The sequence below is a fragment of the Amblyomma maculatum genome, chromosome 4, assembly GCF_055883805.1.
Source record: "Amblyomma maculatum isolate TAMU_Amacu chromosome 4, ASM5588380v1, whole genome shotgun sequence".
Classification (NCBI taxonomy): Eukaryota; Metazoa; Arthropoda; class Arachnida; order Ixodida; family Ixodidae; genus Amblyomma; species Amblyomma maculatum.
Window position 1 is genome coordinate 145,509,347 of NC_139347.1, and position 24,274 is coordinate 145,533,620.

Sequence of the window (24,274 nt, forward strand, 5' to 3'; positions counted from 1 at the left end):
GGCGGCATCGATGCGATGACTCACCAGGCCGAGAAGGTGCCGGATTTCACAAGAATGCTCTACCGCGCCTAGCCAGTAACGACCCGCGTCTTAGCCGGGGAGGAGATCTATGCAAAGAAAAATTTACGTGCATGCACCCGCAAGCTTTGCCTTGTTCTAACAGGCAAAGGTGGAGATCCCTGATTTTGAGGTCGCGTTGTTTGAATCAGCCCACCAGTGTTAGAGCAAGTGTTGAAAAGAGTATAGCAGTGCTACCGCTCGGCTCCCGGGTTCAACCCGCTGTTCGGAACCTGCGAGACCTGCTAGGCAGCAACGCTCGTGTACAGCACGGCAACATCATGATCTCAAGACATCGGTCTGCGACAGTGCCCGGTGAAAATTTGCTCTTATTTGTTCTTACTATTTCGTGTAGGGGTAATTCTTGTGCAGCTTTAGTTTATTGAAAGCCTCATTAGTTGCATGCTTTGCAATGCCTTACTGTGTGCCGCTTGTTTGTGTATTTTAAGTGTTAGTGTGTATTGTGTGTTCCTTTGTATCGTGTCTTACTGTATGAAGTTTGTTTTGCTTGTTAATTCTGACCAAATTCTGTTAATTCTGGCACCAAACGACCACCCCTTCTGTCACTACTTTGAAACCGGAACAGCTACCTCCACTCTCTCTTTAGGGTGTCTGGGAGTGTGCAAACCAATATTGGTGCATATCTTTAATAACTTATGATTATTAACGGGTGGCATGAGATCATGCCTATTAAAACTGGGGGGTGGCAATTTCCAAAATGGTCGCCTTTGTTTACTGATATCTTGAATCTTGTTACAAATCCGTCTATTATTTCCGCATATCAGTTAACAATCTTTTTCTACCCTTAAACCTGACGGCTTCGCTCTGGATTTCAAAACCCAATCCTCTAATTACGTTTGCTAATTTGCACCGCAGATTCATTCACTGATCACTGGTGTCTCTAAACCCTAGGGCCCGAGGAAGGTTGACTGCGCCTGCATTGACACCGGCTGGATATCATAACACTCGAATATACGATGCTGAATCGTTTCTACTTATCTGTGCCATATTGTTGGTTAAATTTCGTTTTGTAGCTGCGTGTTCTAGGTAGCCAGATATAGCGCAAAAAATTAGCGCGCTGCCACGGGAGATTTAAGCTGCACCATCTACTTTAGAGATATCATACTACTATTGATAATTACAGCCACCTTAGCTATATCAGGTAAATTTCTTCATTATATTAGTTATTAAATTTTATAAAGGTGTGCACAGCAACGTGTCGAATCGTTTGACATTAACCAGAACCCCATCCGACTTGCGGTTTGGCCGTAATATCCGTAGTAAGCTTTAGTAATAGCGGCAATGTCATCGGTCTGAATGCCACACATATTCTGAGCTTCATCTCAATTAGTAGTTCTATAGTAAACATGTTACATCATATGACACACTTCGAACATTTCGAATGAAACTAAAAACATATTTTCTACCACAGAAGCAGTGCCGTCTGTTGCATGAATTGGATGCTAATACTGCGAATTACAGGCACATTCTATATATCTAAAACGTTTATTTACTACGCCAAGTATGACATCGTATAAACATGTACATCTCAACGATAGAGATCGTTTGACACCTTCTGAAACGCTACGTGACAAATAGATCAGCCGTAATAGCTACCCAGTGATCCGCCATAGTAACGGCCTCGCAGCCGAGAGATATTCAGGGACACTCTCCACATATTTTATAAATCCTTTCCATAAGCGATTTTATTCTCGGGAAGGTATTGAATCATATGATCCCAGCTTGGATGTTCTGAGTCAAATTAGAGGTCACGAATTCGATCTAAATGGTGGTCCTGGGAGTGGTCCTCTTATGATTATTGATATATGGTACATATATGAGGAACGGAAGGTATGGTTATCAGTCGAATCACTGTGCGCTCACTGTTGCTATCGAGCTTACAGTATGATCACTTAAGGCGACCTCGGAAATAGAATGTGGTAAGAGCTAACGCTGTTCAACAATATGACTGCACAGCTTAATTTGTGATCTGTATTTTGGTGTGTCACAAGTATGCGCTGGAGATATTTATATTAGCAGGCAAAATGTTCCTTTGCTTTTTGAACTTACGTAATGCACACATTCAGATGCCGTATCCGCTGTGGGTCAAGGTGACATTCCTTAGCATACATGTATCGCCCCTTCCCCTCCCAAAACGCCACATATCGTTCTTACTGGGCCCATGGCATCATTATATCAAGGCCTAAAACTGCAAACCGCTATAACTTCTCCAGTGGGGTAGGCTTAAGTGTCAGCGCATGGGGCGCCATATAGTGTTTTCTTTCTTGGGCAGGTATGCTTAAGGCGATAGCGTTTAATGGCGCGTGGTCACGGATCGTGTCCGTCCGTCCGTAACGCTTTCGTTACATGGGAGCCGGTAGGTGACACCTGACATGACTGAGAACTAACTGGACGTAGGAGTTCGTGACATGACATTTGGCAGAGCTTCCAACTCGAGCCTCTCCTTTCATATGAGATGATGATATCAGAATCAGCCTGCCAAGACCCTTGCATTCATGTTGCCCATATGCCAGGCTGGCACGTTAATATGGCTCGATTAAAGCGCGGCTTTATTGTTGGCTAGTAGCTTAGGCTATCGCGTCACCGCGAAGGTGGGAGTGGAAACAGAAAGAGGTGCCGTAGTAGATGCCTTCGCACCACCACGCGATCAAAGCTTTCGCCTGATCGCAATTTGGTAATCCAAAGTACCCGTCATAAGTTTTTGGCGTTTGTTTATTGGCGTTTGTTTTGACATTTTCTGACTGCTGCTGGTCCCTTTCCCATCGGATATTGTCTCATTATGTTCAATTACATTCTTTGGCCTTTATCGACTCGCGGTAAATGGCAATGTGGAGCGTACATCCCACGTCTGCCTAAACTACATAGATCTGCGAATATGCCTAAGAGCACTTGATGCGGTTCTAGTTGGTTTTGTTTCATAATTAAATAGTTTAACGGCGCAAAAAATTGAGAACACACATAGGACCTGTCACCTACCTATGTGTCTAAATCAATCCGATGGTCCTGTAACGCGCTCTAGAATTGAACCACACCCTGTGCCTCCGAAGGTCACATTACTTCAGCACGTGTACTAGTCCAGAAATATGAAAACAGATTCCAGAATAAATGCACTTGCAGTGCATATACCCCGCGCCCCAGCTCACAACATTCCTTGATACGCTACAAGCTGGAATTTGTATTTTAGACCGAACATATCCGGTATCTAAAATGATGAATTTGAGCATGGCCATTACATTATCCTCCTCGGTCTCACTAAGGATGCTAATGAGAGCAGCAGACTTATTTAGGAAACGTCTTCTACACTTGTCGGAAAGTTTGTGTCGATTACCTGCGTATAGAACACTGTCACGGTATTGGTCGACAACGAGCCGCTTCTTCACGTTCCGCTACGATAAAGTCTCTATACTACTCGTTAAGCTACAGATTCTCATAACCGCCTTCAATATAAGGAAACGAACTTGTTTTGAGGGGGTATTTATGCATGCTGAAAAATTTATCTGAATTTATTTCTAGTTCTGCTAGCTGATCACTAAGTGCGGGATATTTTTTAGCAAGGGCTTTTCTAGTTCCCCACGAACTCTACAGAGCATTTACCCAAATTAAGTATAATGCTTAAAATTTTATTATGCGGCTGTAGAAAAGTGTTGGGCGTTTAATAAATTCACAATGCTTACGCGCCCCATACATCGAAGGGCAAGAGGATGGGCAGGCGCTATTCCTCCTCACCGAAGGCACAAAGGCAGTCCGGCCAGCTCCGCATTATGGGAGGGGGATGACAGATGCAATATGACCACGTCTTTATCAGCGGCATCCTTTAAAACTGGGCAATGAATCCAATGCACTTATGGAGTCCTTCGTTTCCGTCGACATAGCAATTTTGCCACCTTTTCTTGTTTCATACTCCGACTTACAGCCAGCACATTGTGCTGACAATCTGTCCGCCCTAAATCTCAATAACAGATGTCCTGTAAATACATTTCCGTCTTTTGTTTCTATGATCTCATCTCAGCATTCAGGTGTATTAACTTTTAAATACGTCGTAATATGCCGCATTAATGATTCAGAAATCCTTCCTCTAGGTTCTGTATTGGTAACAGCTGACCACCAGGAGTGTAAAGGCTATTAGATCGCTTTTTTTGGGGGGGTGAAAACCTGCACCTTTACCTTCGCGCTACATTTCGGATGCCGAAACAGACTGGTGTGCAAACTAAACATGCAATACATGAAATGGGAGCACTAACGGTAGCCACCCGCTATTTAGGTCCGCGCCATTGAAACGAACCCTGGTTAAAACGGAGAACGCGAACCTTGTGAACACCGAAGCCAATCCATCTGTTTTTCCGCAAAGCTCTGGCAGACGTTTGGCGGAGCTTTGAATGCCCGATAATCATCATCATCATCAGCCTGACTATACCCACTGCAGGGCGAAGGCTTCTCCCATATTGCCCCAATTAACTCGGTTCTGTGCCAGCTGCATCCACTTGACCCCTGCGAACTTCTTAACCTCATTCGCCCATCTAAGTTTCTGCTGCCCCCTGCAATGCTTTTCTTCCCTTGAAATCCAGTTTGTTACACTAATCAATCATCGGTTATCCTCTCTTCGCACTACATGTCCTACCTATGCCGATTTGTTCTTGATTTCCACTAGAATGTCAATAACGTGAGTTATTTCTCTGATCTACTCTGCACGCTTCCTATCTCTTAATGTTAGCCCTACTATTTTTCGTTCCATAGCCCTCTGCGTTGTCCTAAACGTAATTAGAACCCTCATGGTTAGCCTCCACGTTTCAGTCCTATAGGTGAGGAGAGGTAAGGTGCAACTGTTGTATACTTTCCTCTTGAGCGATACTGGTAAGCTGCTAGTCATAATCTGCGAGTGCTTGCCAAATGCGCTCTATCTTAACAGCAGGTATATTGTAAAATTCCCATAAAGAAAGGTGTTAGGCAAGGAGACACGATCTCCCCAGTACTATTCTCATCTTGCTTTGAGGAAGTATTCAGAGATTTGGAATGGGAGCAGTTAGGGATAAGGGTAGATGGAGAATATCTCAGTAATCTGCGATTTGCTGATGACATTGCCTTGCTAAGTAACTTAGGAGATGAACTGCAAATAATGATTGGCGACCTAGACAGGAAAAGTAGAAAGGTAGGCTTGAAAATCAATGTGCAGAAGAGTAAGGTAATGTTCAACAGCCTTGGGAAGAAACAGCAGTTTACGTTAGGTAGCAAAGAACTGGAAGTAGTAGGCTAATATGACTACTTAGGACAGGTAGTAACCGCAGATCCGGATCATGAAAAGGAAATAACAAGAAGGATAAAATTAGGATGGAGCGCATTTGCCCGATTATAACGGTGCATAAAAAAATAACGTATGCCAATTGAGATCGAGAAAGGCCGAAGTGACGCTGTGTTCCGAGAGTACATGCTTGTTGAAAGTGCGCTTCTTTTCAAATTTGTTTTAGCACTTTAGTTTTCAAAGCGACAAGTTTTGTTCTCAGCGACCAATGAACTCAACAGCAGATGGCGCAAGGATCGCGCTGCATGCCGAGTGAGGTCGATGGTGCAAGAAGCAACAGCCCTTCTTAAAGGTAGCCCTAACATCTGGAATTGCGCCGCTGAATGGTGCCCGGCTGGCTGCACGGTTTGACTGCGGCCTCTGTTCAAGCAGTTATGTGCAACGCCTTCGTAGTTTAATTCAACGAGTTCGACGAGAGACAGAGTGCAAAGACGCCTGAATCAGTGACGTTAAAGATCAGGTTGCATCGAGTGAAGGGGACGCTGCGTAGGCCTAACAATCTCAAGTTGCTTTTCCATGGCGAGCTCGGTTAACCGTCCGAATTCTCTGCCGCCACAGTTGAAATGAATACATGAGCGGCGGCACCTTCGAGGCAGCCTCCAATGGCTTCCAAGCGCGACTGAGAATGAAAGGATGCCATTGCGAGTTGTTCACTTGAGTGGACGTTGTGAACGGTGTGTTCGCTTTTACTTCGCTCTGCCTCGACGTCGTTGTGTGCCCACTGGTATAAGTTTTTGTGCGTGCTTTGTCGCGCTCGTGACCTGTGGAATATTTCTGCCTTGATATGGCAGCCCTGAAGGATACGCTTAAAATCCAGTCTTGTGCCTTTTTTGGCGGAAAATATCGTGTTTTTTATTCATTCGTTTGGGCGAAAAATGTCACTTTATTTCTTTATGTTTTGCATCTTAATCGCGCCGAGCTGGCAGTTAAGAGCGCTTGAAGGTACTGCAGAACAGAGGTGGTATTAGAGCAGGTATATTGTTTTAGGGACTCGTCGCTTTGGTCATTTGCATGATTTGTCTGCGTTCAAACGACGCATGTTTGTGCATTGTCTGCGAAGTTCCTGTGGTAAATTTCGCCACGCCCAGATTTCGCGAGATTCAATTAGGCAATCTCAGGAGTAATTATTTTTTTCTTGCATATATATATGCAATATCTGCAGCAACTTGCAACCTTCTTCCCTGATGGCCTACCTGCATGGATGCACGCACCTGCTAGAACTTATTGATTTGAACTGATCTATTTTTTTTAAGCCAGCCTCCGGGGATAAAGTATCTTCAGTGTGCGTTACACGAACTTCTATTGTCTCGACAGATGTTTCTGAAGCGTGTTTTTGTGTCTTTCACGCATAAACTGCCATGCACACTTGCGGTCAGAAATTCAATTAGCTTTTCATTCGCCATAGTTTCAAGTTGACAGTTTCCTGTGGAAAATTGATTTTGTGAATTACACATCACTGTCATAATTGAAAATTATCAATGTCTTAGTTTTCTATGAAATGAAATTACATTTTTGGCTCTGCCTCTAGTTCACGCTCATTCCTTTTCCCTGTTAGCTTATTGTATTTGGGCATTGCGCGTTGATTCCTTTCCTTAAATGCGAGTCCACAGTTCTCGAGTATAACATTGGGGAATGCGTGTTAGCTAGCAAACAGTTATGCCTTAGCGAATTAAATATAGGAAGCACTTCATACTTTTGTTATCTCATGCCATTTGCGCGTTTGCGCGTGGCACTGAAGAACCGTCGAATTTTTTTGTGCGGAATGCATGAGAAAGTTTCGAATGCTGAAGCATGGTGTCTAAAATTTTCGCCACAACTTTTTAATGTTTGCGTGTGCTTTCATTAATTCTTTTGTTCAATTTTTGTATTATTATTACTTATAGGTATTATGTATGGTGTTTTAATGTAAAGCAAATCGGTCTTTTTGGGTCGAGAAAACTTATGCTGAGCCCGGACCTGCACTTATTCTGTGTGGTAGTTATTGTTTTTCATTTCTTGAGAATTCAGGTTTAAATAAAAATACTTTTAACATGGTTTCTAATGCGATTTCCTCTGTTCCTTGTATGGTTTGTGTAATATTTCTCAGCCGGGCAGTAAGCTAGGTAGAGCAGGGTCGAGGGTTGATATAGGATGTTTAGAGAGCAGCCATTGCCACTGCTGTTAGGTTCGATCAAATTTCCTATTTACAAGGCGTGAACTACCACCACGTGCCTAGTTTTGTTTCCGCAGAATAAGGTGATAGGCTGCGCTTGGCTGCGATGTCCTGGCAACACAGTGCAGCAAAATAGGCATTTACTAGGATGCAAAGGCAGCGATCCAATGTGCTTTTGTTTTGACATCTTTTCATTGTTCCTGGATGCACTACTTCTTAAAGATGTGGGTAGAATATTTCAAGTTCATATACCGCATCTTCTAGGTTCTTTTGCGCTTACAGATTCTTAATAGCACACTTCCCCCTGTAATTTACAAACCCGGTGAGAACGCCAAAGGTCAATAATATAGCATCACTACCTTTACCTCTGTGAGGACGACGCTGGGGCGAGATCGTGTTACCATGCACATACACGAAGCCGCCATATACATCATATCCCTTACTTGACAGAGTTGAACCGTTAGACAGGACGGCGGTAAGCGCTCTGTAATTGCGAAATTGAATCCAACCAAATAGAATTGTAGAGGTTGAGGTTAAAACGTCTCATATTAGCTGAAAATTAACGTATTTTTGCGATTAGCATCTGCTGCCTACACCAACCTTAAGTGCTCCGCATATTTTGGAGTGAAAATCTACCCCATATCACCTCCTGCTGAATGCTGTAACTGGTCCGTTATTGGGAGAGTGAAAATATACTCCCAATGAACTCCCGCGGCCACCCTCAAGTGCCTTGGGGTAAAATGTTACCACAAATGTATTGTTCTCAATCGCACCTCGCTTAGGGAGACCGTTAGAGGACAAGCCGTTTACATCGGTCTGGGTGGATTCGTGTTTATTGTGTAGACATTACATAAAAATATTGTTAAGAGGAGTCTTCCACCCTCCTCCAAGTACTTCTGTAGACCCACTATATATCTTCACCAAGTTCGTACAGAAGCAAATCATGACACGACTACATAATTCTCATGGGATATTTGAGTTTGCCATAATTCATTAGCCATAACTATTATCTTACCGTATTCTATTTTGGACTAGACGTGTTACCTTTTGTTAGCTCTGGCCATGTTAATAAACTTTCTACATGCAGCGCAAAGGGGGGGGGGGGGGGGGAGGAGCCAGAAGATAAGGCTGTTCTGATACGTTTCGTGAGTGCAAAAGTGCTGTGGAGATTTTTATGACAGCCAGGTTAGCTCAGTCATTTGATGAGAGTACTGCACTAATGCTCAAACTGTTATGCAATCGTTAAAACAGGCATGTATTGCTTTGTACTCGTCAAGATGAAAACAAAATTGTGTGCGCGTCGTGCACCACCTCTTATGGGACAGACGCACGGCCGCTCCAGTTGCCATGCCGAGCCGTGCGCTCCTCGGAACTGGACCGTCGTCGGAACATGCGCGCGATCAAGGCACGAGGAGCAACCTCTTCTTTACAAACGCTCGTGCTTCCCTTTCCTTCTTTTCTACTCTCTCCGAAAGGCGCATTAAATGCAGTCTCTACCCAGCAACCGAATTGAGAGGTTCCTCGCTCACGGGGCTTCCGATGCCCTAAACATAACAATTACAAAAGTTTCATGGTTGAATAGTGATATTCTGCAACTTTAGGCCGTTTGTAGACACAGATACACGAAACGTTACGACGACTCTGCCAGCCTCACATGAATCCACCGCGCAAAAAAAAAAAGATGAGTCTGAAAATCAAGTAAAACTCTTATGCAAAGGGCGCATTACGTCGCGTAGAACTGCAGCACTTAATAGAAATTGCCGAATGGGAAGGGTTATGCTGCCCAATAGCATGTCCCAGAATTCATTTATAACGACATTCTAAATACCAGTCCCCTCAATTCTACCACCGTCTTGAATACTTACCTTCAGTATATAATTACTAGGCATGGTTCCACGTTTAAAATTAAATGCGCTTTTTTATCGCATATACGAGATGAAATCGCGCTAGATGGAGAGTTAAACCTTATATCCAGCTCGTACAGAAACGTTTGCTGGCCGTAATAATATGCCCATATCTATTCGCTTTGCTACGCGTTAGGGACACCCGCTACCTTACTTTTCTGAAAAATCGCGGTCTTAATGCCCTTTCCATGGAATATACCCGATGAACTATTCATACATGCATCCGGTGACAAGCATGACTTGTTCAATTAGGTGCACGCCCGTCTGGCTAGCATTTCAGTGCTGTAAACTCTTGAAGGGTGTTTGTTGTGCGTACATACATGCCTGAATCCTTGAATGTAATTATATATTATGTAATGTTGAAAACAATTTCAGACAAGGTTCAGACCAGGAACATAAATATTAGTGCTCGAGCTCAACATCTCATAATGCCTCTATCTCTGCGCCAAGGTTGACGCCATATTTAGCAATCTGTATAAAGCATTTCACATAGTACCTCATTATAAACGTCTAGAAACCTTCAACGTAATTTAAGTAATGCTCGCCCAAATGATTGGATTTCCTATGTCCTAAAGCAACGTTCACGGTTCATTGTATTTAGCAGTGCTGCATACTTAGCCATCCATGTCACTTATGGAGTTCGTGTTTTCCAATTAACAATCATCAGAAACACAACCGAACTCAACTTTTCCTGCTGAGGAAGCATGTGTTATTAAGCTTTCAGAAAACTTGTCTTCACCAAGAATTAGCACATCTTCAGTCATTATATACTCTGTAAACGGTTAATTACTAAAAAATGTTTAATTTTTTTGCCTTGCAGTAACTTTTAAGAGCAATATGTGGTTTTCTGAGCACATTGAATAAATCCACGGCAAGCCCTCGAAAAAATTTTACGTCTCCATGGTACGTTATATTAGGCTTCTAGAAGGTAAACTTTCTATGTATAAATATACAGTCTACTATCTTTTTGAGTAAGCGCCCGTGGTCTGCAGCCCGAAATCGTCAGCCTAAATCTGGAGGCTTGAGGCTGTTCATCTTTCGCTGATAGGACCGTAGCTTTTCTGGCTCTTCCTAAATTTTTGTTGTTGTTGTACGGGTTGTTTATTGTATATACAAAAGGAAGGATATCTGATATCTGAAGACTGTACGCACCGTTCCGCACCCGAGAATCTCGCAATACCTGACGCCTGTTTTCCTGTTGCCTGACCCACTGCGGCTTGGTCCTCTGCAAGTCTTGGACTCTTCTGATTGTGAACTGGTGAGGCCGTTCCGCGAGTGGGGGATTTTGCCAGGTTTCCCCTTTGTGGTTTAGGTCCCATGCCTAGCTAGGGCTACGGCCATGACATTGTCTTCGCCGGGCTCAGGTCCGGCAAAATGCTTCGCCAGTTTGCCGGCAGATAACCTACCTCTAAAATGCTTTTCTGCAAATGGTGTCAAACATATCCCCATGGCACCTATCCCTGTTGGAGATGGATTAATTAAAATAAAAAAAAATCCTCGTCTAATCCAAGATCAACTGAAAGCTGCAACCAGCAGATACCTGCAGATTTCGGAAGTGAGAGCTTTTGGTAGAAGAGGTTTATTATGCAAATCTAATGACTTGAACTGCGTTGCTGACCTACTGCATTGCACTACATTTGCCTCATTGCCGGTGAAGGCATTCATTCAAGAACAGCTTGCATGCGTGAAGGGAATAATCCGCGGGGTTGATTCATCCGCTACGCAAGCAGAGATTCTTGAGGACCTTTATAAGGCTGGTGTTGGTATCATGTCAGTGTACCGTTGTAGCAGACAGGCTGGAGGCTCACGCGTACCTACGGATTCAGCAATTGCCACATTTGCAGGGTCCTCTTGTCCAAGTGAAATTAAAGTTTGGCCAATTATATACCGTGGTGACCCTTTGCATCCTCGGCCATTACAATGCAAAAATTTCTGGCGTTGTGGGCACAGTGCCAAAGGGAGCAAGTCGGCAACGCGCTGCCGCGTTTGCAGCGGTGATCATGCTTCAGATCAATGCACATCTGAATCTATTAACTGCTGCCTTTGCCAATGCAGTCACGCAGCGGATGATCCCACTTGTCCAAAGAGGGCCGATGAGCAGAGTGTCCTAGACATTATTCAACGCGACAGGTGCTCGCGCGCCGAAGCTTACGCCCTAGTAGCAAAAAAAAAAAAAAAACAGAGTGCATACGCAAATGTTGTCCGCACCTCAACTCCTGATGTTGAAGCAAGCTTAACAAAGTCGGCTGTCGCTGTAGTAGAGGAGGCTGTTGCTGGGGTGATTGATCGATTGATTAATACATTAAGCGATGCTTTGCAGCAAGTAATTTCCGCGCAGGCTGCATCGCCTTCCTTAGATACTCTAACCCCGTCTATCTGCTCAAATTCATATAAAACATTAGATAACATTCAACCTACCTCCTCTTCTGCTTCCACGCATGTGGAAGCAAACGATACTGACTCAATCTCTGTTTCTACCGCATGTCAGTCAGATGTTGAGATGGCCTGCCCTTCTCAGAAGCGTCGTGCTTCCTCTTCTCCTAATAAATCGGACCATCCGCATGTCAAATCTAAGAAAGGTACTCAAGGAATTGCAAAGAAAGCGGTTGTGTTGAAAGAGGCTGTTGCTGCCTCATTTTTAAAGCAATAATCATGGCGGGAATCTCTTTACTCCAGTGGAATTGTCGCTCTATCTTATCTTCTTTCGACGACCTACAGCACCTTATTCTTGAAATTACCCCGGATATTATGTTACTACATGAAACTTGGCTCTCTCCTAATCGTCCCTTCACAGTTAAAAATTACCGTGTTTTTAGAGCTGATCGCCCACACGGCAGGGGCGGAGGCTTGTTAACATTGATTTCAACAAGTCTAGTTCATCGTGCTAAAGTGGTTCATGAATTTATTGGGCCTGATTGTGAGATACTTGCCGTTGAGTTAATTGTCCCGCAGTGTGTCCCGGTCATAATTGCAAATATCTACTTTCCCACAGGCGTCCGTAAGACAGATTGTTTGGAAGCTTTGCTGAAAATTAATTCCAATGTAGTTTTGGCTGGAGACTTCAATTCCCATCATGTCGACTATAGCGGGCAGTTACTTTGGTCTTGGTTGTCTAGAAATGATATTCAATGTTATAATAGTCGCGCTTATAATTATATGAGAGCAAAGTCTCATTCAGCTATTGATTTAACATTAGCTACATATGGTGTTGGAGTATCATCGAGGTCTACAATAGACTCCGGTACGTCAAGTGACCACTACCCTATCAATTTCAACATTGCATGTAATCCGATTAGGTCAACTGGTGCATCGTGTAAATTTGTCAACATTACCCTGTTCACGAAATGTCTAGGAGAGGCGTTCAGGTCACCTGCCCCGTCTAATAAATCGAATCGCGGTCCTGAAGTATTGTCTTCAGTTTTAGACGCAACTCGGCGATCAGTGTTTACAGTTCAGTCATTAAAAACAAGACTCCTTCGAGCTGGTGGAATGAAGGTTGCGAAAAAGCCTAGCGCCAGAGGAAAGCCGCATGGAAGCGCCTAGCCCATAATCAGTGCCCAAACAACTGGATTAATTACAAATTCTTTGCAGCTTCGTTTAAAAGAGCAATGTCCAAGGCTAAGGAAGAATATAACGCGAATCTGAACACATATTTGTCTAACCCAGTCAACCGGAAATCTCTCTATAGATACATGGAACGTACAAAAGTTTTGCCCTTTTTTCATACCACCCAGTCCACTGTTTTGTCTAAAAAAGATGAATTAGATCAATTGGAATCAATTGCCCAAGGCCTTGCGGCGCGCTGTCAAGCTTGCACTACCTTTTCTTCAAACCCATTGCAGTTTCGTATAAACTTCACTGAGGTAACTATATCTGAATTAATGTCTGTAGTTAATTGCCTGCAATCGGCTGCCCCTGGAGTTGACAGAATATCTGTTGCCATGCTGAAAATACTATTCAAAGACTTTGTCTCGGACTTATTGCAAATTTTGAATTGGTCTTTGGAAAAAGCTTGGATTCCACAAGCTTGGAAAACATCGAAAATCATTTTATTCCTTAAAGACCAGGGGAAAGGGTTTGATCTCGACAACATTCGGCCGATTGCTATCACTTCAAATTTAGTTAAGCTTATAGAACGGATAGTCTGCTCTCGTCTCACGGATCGTGTTCTATCCTTCCAAGGCTTTAGCGAGGCTCAGATTGGATTCCGACAGGGATGCTCGATTGGGAACGCACACGTAGACTTGGAGAGTCGTATTAGGGTTGCCATGAGGCGAAAAGAGATTTCAGATCTAGTTATTTAGGTATTGCCAAGGCGTACGACCGCGTAGAATACAGCATTTTGCTTCATAAGCTAGCTGATCTACATCCTCCATTATACATCTTTGCGTGGATTAGGGAATTTTTAAAGGATAGATCATTCTTCTGCACAAGGCATGAATTAACAGCCAGTCAAGAGGTGTACCCCAGGGAGCAGTCCTGTCCCCATTATTGTTCAATATATTATTGCGTGACATTCCTATTCATCCGGCCGTCAAAGTTTGTGTATGCAGACGATATAGCTTTTTTTGCTTCTGCCACAAATATTCAAACCCTATATCAAATGTTGCAAGATTATCTAAATGCCCTGGAGGAATCGCTAGACAGCCTAAGGCTAACTTTAAATGTCGACAAATGTGCCGTCCTAGTATTCCCACAGACATCCCCCGTTAACATTTCCTTGTATTATCATCCTGTCCTAGTCCCGCAGGTATAATTTTATTAAATATTTGGGTGTATTATACGACCGACAGTTAGACTGGAGGCCTCAAATTAGAAGCCTTGTGCTTAAAGGTGAACGTGCCCTTGGCCGTTTGATAGGAATCAGAAATAAGAAATATGGTATGCGTCGGGACACTTCGCTCTTGCTTTATAAGACCTACGTACGACCAATACTTGAATTCGGCTCCATTCTCTTTTCTGGGTGCCCAAGGTACAGGCTTGAGCCCCTGTTTGTTTTAGAACGACGAGCTCTGCGCCTTTGTTTAGGTCTGCCCAAATCAGTGGCCAATGCATTGCTATACTTGGAAGCTCAGATACCTAATCTAAATTCGCGGTTTCAGCTTCTAACTGTGCGAACATATTTAAGGTCTTTGGAGCCAGTCCCTGGAGTGACTAACCCCATGTTTACTTCGATCCCATCATACTGTTTTGATATTTGGCCTAGGTATAAGCTCCCTCAAGTTGTGTTTACTAATTCCCTGCTGTCCAAACTTTCAGTATCAGCCCAGTCGGAAAAAACTACAAAAAATTTTCTGATGTTACGAAAGAATTTCTGTACGGTTTTTGACGGGAAACCTGTTAAGACAACAGAAAACTCTGTAGTAACATCAGAAATATCTGTAGTTACAACAGAAAAGTGCTACAGAACTACAGACAACAGAAATATACTACAGAAAATCTACAGAACTACAGAAACGTACTACAGAACTACAGAAAAATCTGATGGTTACGACAGAACTGCAGGATATTTTGTCGTATTTTTGACACAGTTCTGTAGTTTTTTTCGACTGGGAGTAACCTCTTTAGCACAAGTTGAACACCGGCAGCCTGATACTATAATTTCATTTGATGACACCCTCCCAAGGAATGCTAAGCATTTGCCTGCCAATGTATTAAATGCCCTTATAGAGGATTACCTAGACAATTTTCCGAGCCATATTGGCATTTTTACAGATGCGTCTCAGCAGGAGAAAAAAGCAGCTATTGGCACATACTCTCCGGCTCTTGACTGGAGTTATTCATTTCGGGTCTCAGACTATGCGCCAATTTTCGCTGCTGAGTTTCTGGCCATTGCGTTGGCCTTGACTAAAATCCCTAGTAATATTTCTAAGGTTATTTTTCTTTCTGGCAGCCTATCCGTGCTGTTATCGCTCGAAAATTCGAAGGACACTCTGCTTTGCCATTCACTTTATTTTTTCCTTCCTCCTCACATTTCAGATTTGCGATTTCAATGGGTCCTAGGCCACTGTGGTATTACATATAATGAAAGGGCGGATTGTTTAGCAAAATCCGCTCTTAGTGGACCTCTTGTTCTATTCATACCTAACACCGTTTACCTAACTTTAGCACGATTTCAAAAATTCCAACGCCTTCATCACCTCAGTAACGAGCCTCTACGTTCTGCACCAGATTACCAGCACCTCCGATGGCCTTGGCGTGGCCGCATGTGTGTTTCAAGGATATGTGAAGTGTCTATGACTCTCTTGCGCTGCAGATTACCGCAACTAAATCTGTATTTATGTCGTTCGGGGCTATCCGCTACTAACCTCTGTGAGTCTTGTAAAGAAATTGAATCCATCGATTATTTTTTTCTCTTCTGCCGGAGGTTCGCATCTCTCCGCAAAATTTACTTAGCAACTCCCCTTTCGAGATTAAGCCTTCCACTAACCATTCCAGTTCTCCTCTCCTTCGGAGCAAGCGTCAAGGGATATGCCTTAAAACCACTTTGCGATTGCATTCATGATTACATAATTTCAACAGGTAGACTCCTATGTTAGGTACGATTTCATCATTTCTTTTCCTTTTTATTTTTTCCAAATTCTAGTTAAAGATCCATATTTATCTAAATACTCCAGTCCTTGAACATAATTATTTACAAACTACAATGCACCCTGGCCAATCCCCCGCCGTGGGTTATGCCATTTTGTCTCAGGTCATCATCATCATCATCATCTGAAGCACCTGAACAAGGGCGGCGGAAATAAGGGGATAGCAAGGAATAGGTAGAAGAAGTTATAGAGGTGCGCGATAGGGAGAAAGAAAGGGTAGGTAAAAATAAAAGAAATATATTTACACGGCAAATTGTAAAGGGGACTGCAAGTTTTAAAAGTGTACATTGCAGTCGTAGTAATCGCAATATTCCAATGAAAATAACACCGAAAATAACATTGGGATATAGTGCATTTCAACAAGTGCGTGCAGATCATGTTGGCAACTTAGAAGTATTTGTCAAGAGGAAGATATAAAAGTTACATCTCAGCAGTACTCACTTATTATGGGCCTGAGACGTGGAGGCGAAAGTTGAGTACAACGTAGAAATATCTTAACCAAACATTTCGGACGTAACTTTAATAGGAAGCGTGTCGAGTGGGTGTGAGAAATAAGTCGAAATAAAGACGAAGCAATTGCAAGGGTAGGACATGAAATGTGATAGGATAACAATTAAGGGTCGCTTAGGGTAACAAATTGGATTCCTCGCAAAGGAAAGCTTAGCAGGGAGGGGCTGGAAATTATGTGCGCGGATGAGGTTAAGGCGTTTGCTTAGTTCAAGTTAGTGCAGCTATAGCAGAAACGGATTGTTTGGAGAAATATTGGAGAGTCCTTCGCCCTGCAGTGGGTATGCTCCCTATAGTAATGATGATGATGACGATGATGATAAATCCTTCCTGTCGCCTCTTGCAGTCGACATACTTAACGTTCTCACTAAAGGAGTATAGACATCTAATGCTTGGGTTGAGGTTTTATCCTTTGTAATGATGTCTGAGGCATTATTGTACATGGATCATCAGGTCACACTCCCCTACGGCTGCTGAATAATTTATAATTGACTTTGTTCTCACCTGTTTTGATCTCGGTTTCAAAGGCCGATTGATGGCTGTTACCTCAACGGGAAGTCTAGGTACCGTGAGGGCTTAGAATACAGCGATATAATCACTCCTGTGTCGTTTGAATTCACTACAATGATGAAGCCAGCCTGCCTCAAGAAAAGGAATCGCTACAAGTGAAGAATCAGCGAATATTTCATTGTTTTCTTTCCGCACGTCACAGCTTGACTGTGACGTCACAGCCAACTCTATGCTGCTGATACGGAAATTGGTGAGAAAAGAAAATTTGGTTATAAATTACTCAGCGGTCGTAGCTAAAACCTACGTTCGGATCAAAATAAAGGAATGGCTTACGCATAATTGAAAAGAAGAAAAATGCTACCAAAATTTCGTGGCTGTAGTCCTTTACGAAGTTGCCACGAAGTAAACATTTCAAGTTTCTAAATCAGGGCAAACATATTTAAAAAATTTCTAGAGGGCAATTTCGGCCACTACAGAGCGATGAGGCGAAAGCCATTATAGCATGGTGGACCTTAGCCCTCCAATGTGGCCCCTATATCTCCCTCTCGTTTTACACTCTCACCTTCTCCCTTTCCTTTACAGCATGGTAAATGGGCCCGCAGAGAACTGTGACACATACTGCGACGTTTTTATGCTGTAAATGTATTTCAAACGCCGCAGATGCCTTCTGTTCTGACGCGTCCTGGAGATCTGTGTGTGCTTCTGTTTGCTGTGGGGTGCGGCATTCGAGGAAGTGGCAAATGAACGACGCCGCAAGGTCGCCTGGATCGGACGCCCGGCGGGGTCAGCTTCGTATATGCAGGAATCGCCTAGTGACACCATCACATGTCAGGACGGTACAACGCGCGCCCCTTGTAGAACACAACCATCATTTCATTGAACGCATCAATGTTCACTGGCGTTCTATAATTCGTTTACAGGAAAGGAAAGGCGCCGTATTTGGTACTCGCGGAATCCCGCTATCATCCTCAAGGTAGACAAGGGGAATTATGAAGAGCGTTTCACGATCCGGGGCGTTGCGAAGTAGGTGAAGCGCTGGGCTGGGGGGGATCCAAGGGATGGAGGTTTGATTCCCGACGGAGACAAGGCTTAATAATTTATTTTTAACTCTCGCTCTCGAAACCGTGACACCACTCGTGACAACCTTCTGTCGACAACGATGAGGCATTAAAGGCGTTCACCTTAATAGTGTTTTTTCTTCGAACAACAGGTGACGAACACGAGATACGGCAGCACAGGGAAACTTCCTCTGAATGAATTTCTTGGTCACATAAAACTAGTTATTGTACTGTACGAATGTCTGTGAGGGTGTTCGGTGTAGCACACGTGTACAGTACCTGCTTATTTCTTTCTTATATTTGTTATTGCTTTAAGGTGTATATGGTGCTGTGTATTGTTTATGCCCTTGGTGCAATAGGCTAAAAAGGCAGCAGTCTGCAAATAAAGAAACTTCTGCAATTTTGCCCGAGCCGTTTTTAAAAAGTTGCGACTATAGGCCATAAAGAAAGTAAATACCTTCTTAGGAGTCTAGGTTAAACGTGCATAATTGAAAAATAAATTGCTGCTTAGCCTAGGAATACGTACCACACGCTAACCTCCTTTTTTCGTTTCTCGTGGTCAAAGCTGTGATTGAGTGGTAATAAAACAAGTTGAAGTCAGTTTGTGTTCAAAATGCCATCGTTAGAGTGACACTAAAGGCAATCTTTATGTCTCTAAGCTCTTGTGTTTCGTTCTCGTGATAATGCTACGTTGCTCAAAAATAAGTATGAAGTCTGAGCTGCATAAACCCAAGGCTTTAAGACCATTTTACTGACCAATTACTCCCAACTAATGTAAATGACAACATATGATGAGCACACGTTCTCTGCTTACAAACTGGTTCTCAGTGAGCGGTGAAAACACAAAGTTGAAAGCTTCAAATGCTCCTTATATTGACGGACTGTCTGAAGACTGCGTACTAAAGAGGTATTTCAAAGACCAATTAAATTATGCTTAGCTCTGTTCCGGAGCCTGCCTCTTTTAGCTTCAAAAAGCCATGTGCTCTGGTGAAAGATCAACTATAGATCATTGCAGTGGCATATGCACAAAGGATTTGAGTGCACTGTCCGAGGGGCTGGATTGGTTCCAGTTCACAGTAAACACATGTCTCTCACTCCAAAATGCAGATACACAAGTCTGCTGTTCGTACTCACCGAATGTCACCAGATGAATGAAATTATTCAGAGCCCTGCACTGTAACATATCATTAGCCGAGCGCGTCGTCACTCAGGATGTATTAACAGACTTCCCTTATTCTGCCAGTTTCCATCTATATGGCGCGTATTTCAAGGCGCCTAAAACATACCCTTTCGAGTATTAAATATGCCCTTCCCGGACACTATTAGCGAACTTGAAAGAGCCACATTCTCATGGAAAACATGCAGATATATACAAGTATTAGAGGACACAGCATACTTTACGGTCTAGAGAGAATGCACTTGGTGAGTGGTATTTTGTTTTGGTCCAACGTAATTGCGCTAACCTCATGCTAAATTAAACTCCTCATCTCTCATTCAAGGCATTATCAATGGGCTTAGCTGGCGGGATGACATCTGAGCGCAATATAAGAGAGCAAATTTATGACCAAGCAAAAGCAGAATTCTGATACAAAATATGCTCCAGAATATGTGAATGATTTATGACCGTGGTAATAAAAGACATCGTAATCATTACCTTGCTTGCCTTTACAAAGTCCAAAGAGAGTTCTTATGCAGCACTGCACCTACATTGCCAAGCAGTAATTTCTATATTCAACAGATCTTACGAAGCGTCTCTTAATCGTAAAAGCACTGACCTCTAAAAGTGAAAAAAAGAACGTAATACTTACATGCCAATAGTCACCTTTCTGAACATTTCCGGTGGTAATATGTTATTACCCCAGCCTAACATGCTTTCGTAGTAAAGGCGAGGAAAGTGGAGCTCCTGGAGCGAGAGGCATCCGTTGGCAGCCGCCAGAAGCAAAAACAGTTCCCATCGAGAGAAACAGAAGTCTACCGCCAGGCGCTGCAATGAGTTAGTAGTCAGGAGGAGGCGAACCAGTTGATGGGTGTGCCCCCTCAGTCCCATTTCGTCTGCCTGCAAATAGTTTCATGGTTTTATACCGCAGTCGGAGTATTATTCTTAAATATACCTGACACGATGTTTACCTTTACGAAGTAGTGGCGACGGAAAAATGCCACATAAAACGAAACCGATTACTACCAATGCCGAATTTATACATCTTGTGTTTACATTCGCGATTCAATTTTTTCTGGCTTCTACCTACCTTGAGGATGTCGATTCTGTTTTGTATTTGCATAAAAATAGACCAGAAGTAGTCTATGATGGAAGAAATGCTGCGCCGCTAAAAGCCGATTGCATATATTTTTTCGCCGATTGGCGCACATCTGCAACAGCGAGCTTGATTGTGGCGTCTTTCCTGACAATATGAAAAAATACCCGTGTTGCATTAACACAAAGCAGGAACATATACTGACATAAAAAGATATAGTGTAATTTAGATACTGCCTCGTTGCTCCAATGTAGCGCAGTGAGTCGGTCTAAATAAATGTCGAACTAAAAATGGCTGTTGCAATCCAAAGATGGAGGTATAAAAAACGTCACCAACACGTTTACCCAGCTGGAACTTCCTTAGGCTGTCGCAAAGCGTTCATCACATATAAAGAAGCTTAACCTTCGTGGTCATAGGAGTACGTTATTAGATCTTATTCATAACTACCTCAGCTACACATTCGGTTTGGTGCAGCAGATGGCTTTCAGTGTGACGTTAAGCTGATTAAATATGGAGCAGTACAACAATCATTACAAGGTCCATCGTTGTTAATGTTATAGATTAGGATATAGTTACATGCATTCGAAAGACAAAACCGATCGAATTGTACGCTGACGACACAATGTTCTTTTTTTCTCTGCCGCTAACCGCAAACTCAATACAAGGTCAGATAACTGGTTGGAAGAACTTTACATTTGGCTCACGTGTAACCAGCTTCGTCTTAATACAAAAGAAGCAAAATGCACACTCTTGCGTGCCAGACAAAAAGCCAATTGAACACGATGCCATTATGCAACGTTTCGGCAATTTTGGGACAAGTTTAAAGGCGTTAATTTTTAGGTTGTGTTTTTCCATCAAATTTGACATCCATGAAATTTGACAAATTTGACAAATTTGACTAATAACAGAAAGTACTCATAAATGCAGTTCGATCCACTGGCCTGATTTATCAACTTCAGCATCTTCTACCAATCTGCTTCAAAAAATAAACTGTAGTAAAACAAATCTTTCATATATTTTTTATATAAGTTTCAGCTGTTACTAACGCTTGTCCTTCCATCTCTACTTTGTCCCCGGTCGTAGTGCTTGTAAAGTCACCGAAGATGTACCGCTTCAAGAAACAACAGTGTGTTTCAGCAGTTTACTCATATTTTAGCTGTTTGCACCGCCGAAGCCTATATTGAATTGAGACCTAATGGAACACTTTGCTATACAACTCGTTAAACTTTTCTAACGCTTAAGCTGTTTTTAGTACTCACAAAAGTTACAGAAAATTACCGTACCAACTAAAATCTACCTTAGCGAAGATACTACTCCTTTCTCGCGGCATATCTCAGTTCAAGTAACCAACTTTGGAAAGCAAACCGTGAATTATAAATTCTTACTAGTAGTGCCCACCCTCAACTAATTGTTACAGCGCTGAAAATTAAAATAGGTTGAAAATTCAAACATAAACGTTTTACCTTTTATATTACTGCATGCTTGATTGTGCCTTTCCCCTGATTTTCTCAATACTCACATATTTTGTGTATTTGCAAAAAAGCATTGCGTTCCCTGTTTTAACAATTGTTTTGCCTGTTGCACAGCCTAACGGCAGATGTCCAAACCGACTGGCGTTTTCTAAGGTGGATTGACATCATGCAGCACACGGGCGCCTAGCTTCTCGTCTCCGCCGAAGAGCAGACGCCGTAGCAGGTATTGGATACCGTGTACTTGGGCAGAGCAGTAGGGCACCCTAACGACTGCTCCCCCAAAGCTTAATTAATTGAGGATTTAGAGTTGCCTTTACGTTTTTTTATGCACATCTAGATTAAAATCAAGTTTTGTTTATTGTTCTCGTTCTTGTTTGAGAAACTGCTGATGAAGCCGTAGCCGCTTCATCTTTGTTGGTCTCTGAGGTAAGGGCCCTGTTGGGAGAACATGCTCCCTCCTATTATTCTGCCTCGCGAGCAAACATTGTATACTACATCCATTTTGAAGAAAATAAATGTATAACACAAATGAAACATAAGTAATAAGTGCAAACCTAATAGTTAACGTCATTTGTATGTCTCAAAATCTTTGCTTAGCGCCACATAACCAGCTGTAATCGAACGTGATTATTAGAAGCCAAGTCGATGATGCGATACCGACCACCTAGTTATACCATTGCACCGTGGTGCTAAAGTATGGCTTCACAAAAAAAATTTCAATGAAATGTGCCGAAAATAAATCTTTATCGGCGTAAACTACAGAAACAAAACGCCAACAGCGCATCGAAATAAAACTAGCGAATGCAGCGACATACTTACCGTTAGTTGGCCCATGTCCCAAGAGCAATGGGCACAGTCGAAATCTAGTATATTCCTGTTCCTCCTGAGAAGCACAGACAGTGACCGGGCGTCTAGCAAGCCTAACGTGAAGCCTTTTAGGCGGAGCTTGGTGACGGTTTGGTTTTCTGCTAGTGCATTCCACACGAGTGCCGTGTTTTGGAGGCCATCACGGTAGCTAAGATACAGCACAGTCAGATCGGCCGGAGCCAATGGGCGAGCAAGTACACTCTTGAATTTCGTCCCGCCTCTGTAGCTGGAAAATGTGGAGTCGAGGACCAGAGATGACAAAGTGGTCATGTGGGACAGGGCATGGAGAACTCTTCTGATGAATTCTCGAGCCGAAGGTTTCTGCATCAGAGGGAGGTGAAGGAAATGAGTAAACACATACTAGATGTTGTGAAGTCATTTCGGTTATGGCATTATCTCTGTCTACTCGCGTGCTGAAATAAGAATCAGTGCTTCCCACAAAGTTATTTTGGTGAAAATAATACCCGTCGTAATAAGAATCGAAAATATGAAAATATTTCAGGGTTACAGAGCAGTACGCGTCACCGTGTTCTGTGGAAGACGAAGACGTGAACGCTGCATTCACAATAAGACATGATAAATATAAAAAAGGCAAATGTTTGATGCGGACAAAGAAATTCTCATTTAACACTCGCATTTGTCTATATACTCCTCTTCTTGTCTACATATATTAGTATCTGAAATCTACTCTGGCCAATCCCCCGCCGTGGGTCTGTGCCATTTTAGCCAAGGTAATCATCACCATCATCCGCCGCCTGCTTGTTTCACGATTCAAACTACACCGCTTGATCTGCAACCGAGACAACTGTGTTACAGTATAGTGACTAGAATATATTGGCTAGTGTGCTGACCGAGGCCTCCTGGGTGGTACCGAGAGCGATGAATGCCGGCGGCCGCCGCCAGGAGCGCTGTAAACTGGGTGGGTACCAGCCACGCTGTCTGCTGCCTACCGTGCTCTCGCATCTTCGGCAAGAGGGCTGCTTGCACTGCATTTCAGCTATCATTAAGTCGCAACAGACCTCAGCTATAACTGAAGCCGCTGACTACAAGTTTCAGGCTGTGTGTTTTGTCTTGGACTGGAAGCGGCGCACGTATTTAACGCTTCTTGCTTGCGAAGGCTTTTGAGCATCTTAGTCCCGGACATCCCGTGCTCACAAAGGGAAACCCGAAATTTCTCTTAACAATTAAAGCATAGGCATTTATTGATATAAAATATATTTGTAATGTTTGGAACAAAGTGAAATGCTTCATTTTTATTGACATGCATATATGGTTCTTTCTGTGCACTGTACACTTGCTGACAAGTAAACACGTACGCGCAGTTTTATTTATATAATGTATATGCGAACAACACAGGAAACAAATTCATGCAACACTCCTCTTATGTATATGTAATAACAAACACAGGCATACGTGGCAGAATCGCATGAACAGCAGAGCACAATACGAGGAACCTTTACTTACAGCGGCTAAGGTACATCGCGGCCTGTGATTGTACACAACGTTTTGCCATATTGACCATCTTTTTAATGAAGAAGCTGATGAAGATTTTTTTTTCTCAGATACACAATAGGCACGAGACGCGGCC

At 42.9% G+C, this 24,274-nt stretch overlaps 1 protein-coding gene across 3 annotated transcripts in view; it reads right to left on the reverse strand.

Moving 5' to 3' along the window:
- Positions 1 to 24,274, reverse strand: part of LOC146193257 (uncharacterized) — an 88,521-nt gene that overhangs the window by 23,870 nt on the left and 40,377 nt on the right. For 2 of the 3 annotated variants that reach the window (XM_084602632.1, XM_084602630.1), the window contains exons 4-5: positions 22,639 to 23,007; positions 19,904 to 20,151 (exon numbers count right to left, since the gene is read on the reverse strand). In XM_084602632.1, the coding sequence (XP_084458758.1) occupies positions 19,904 to 20,151; positions 22,639 to 23,007 (617 nt within the window). The remainder of the gene's footprint in view (positions 1 to 19,903; positions 20,152 to 22,638; positions 23,008 to 24,274) is intronic. The other variant, XM_084602631.1, reaches the window with a different exon arrangement.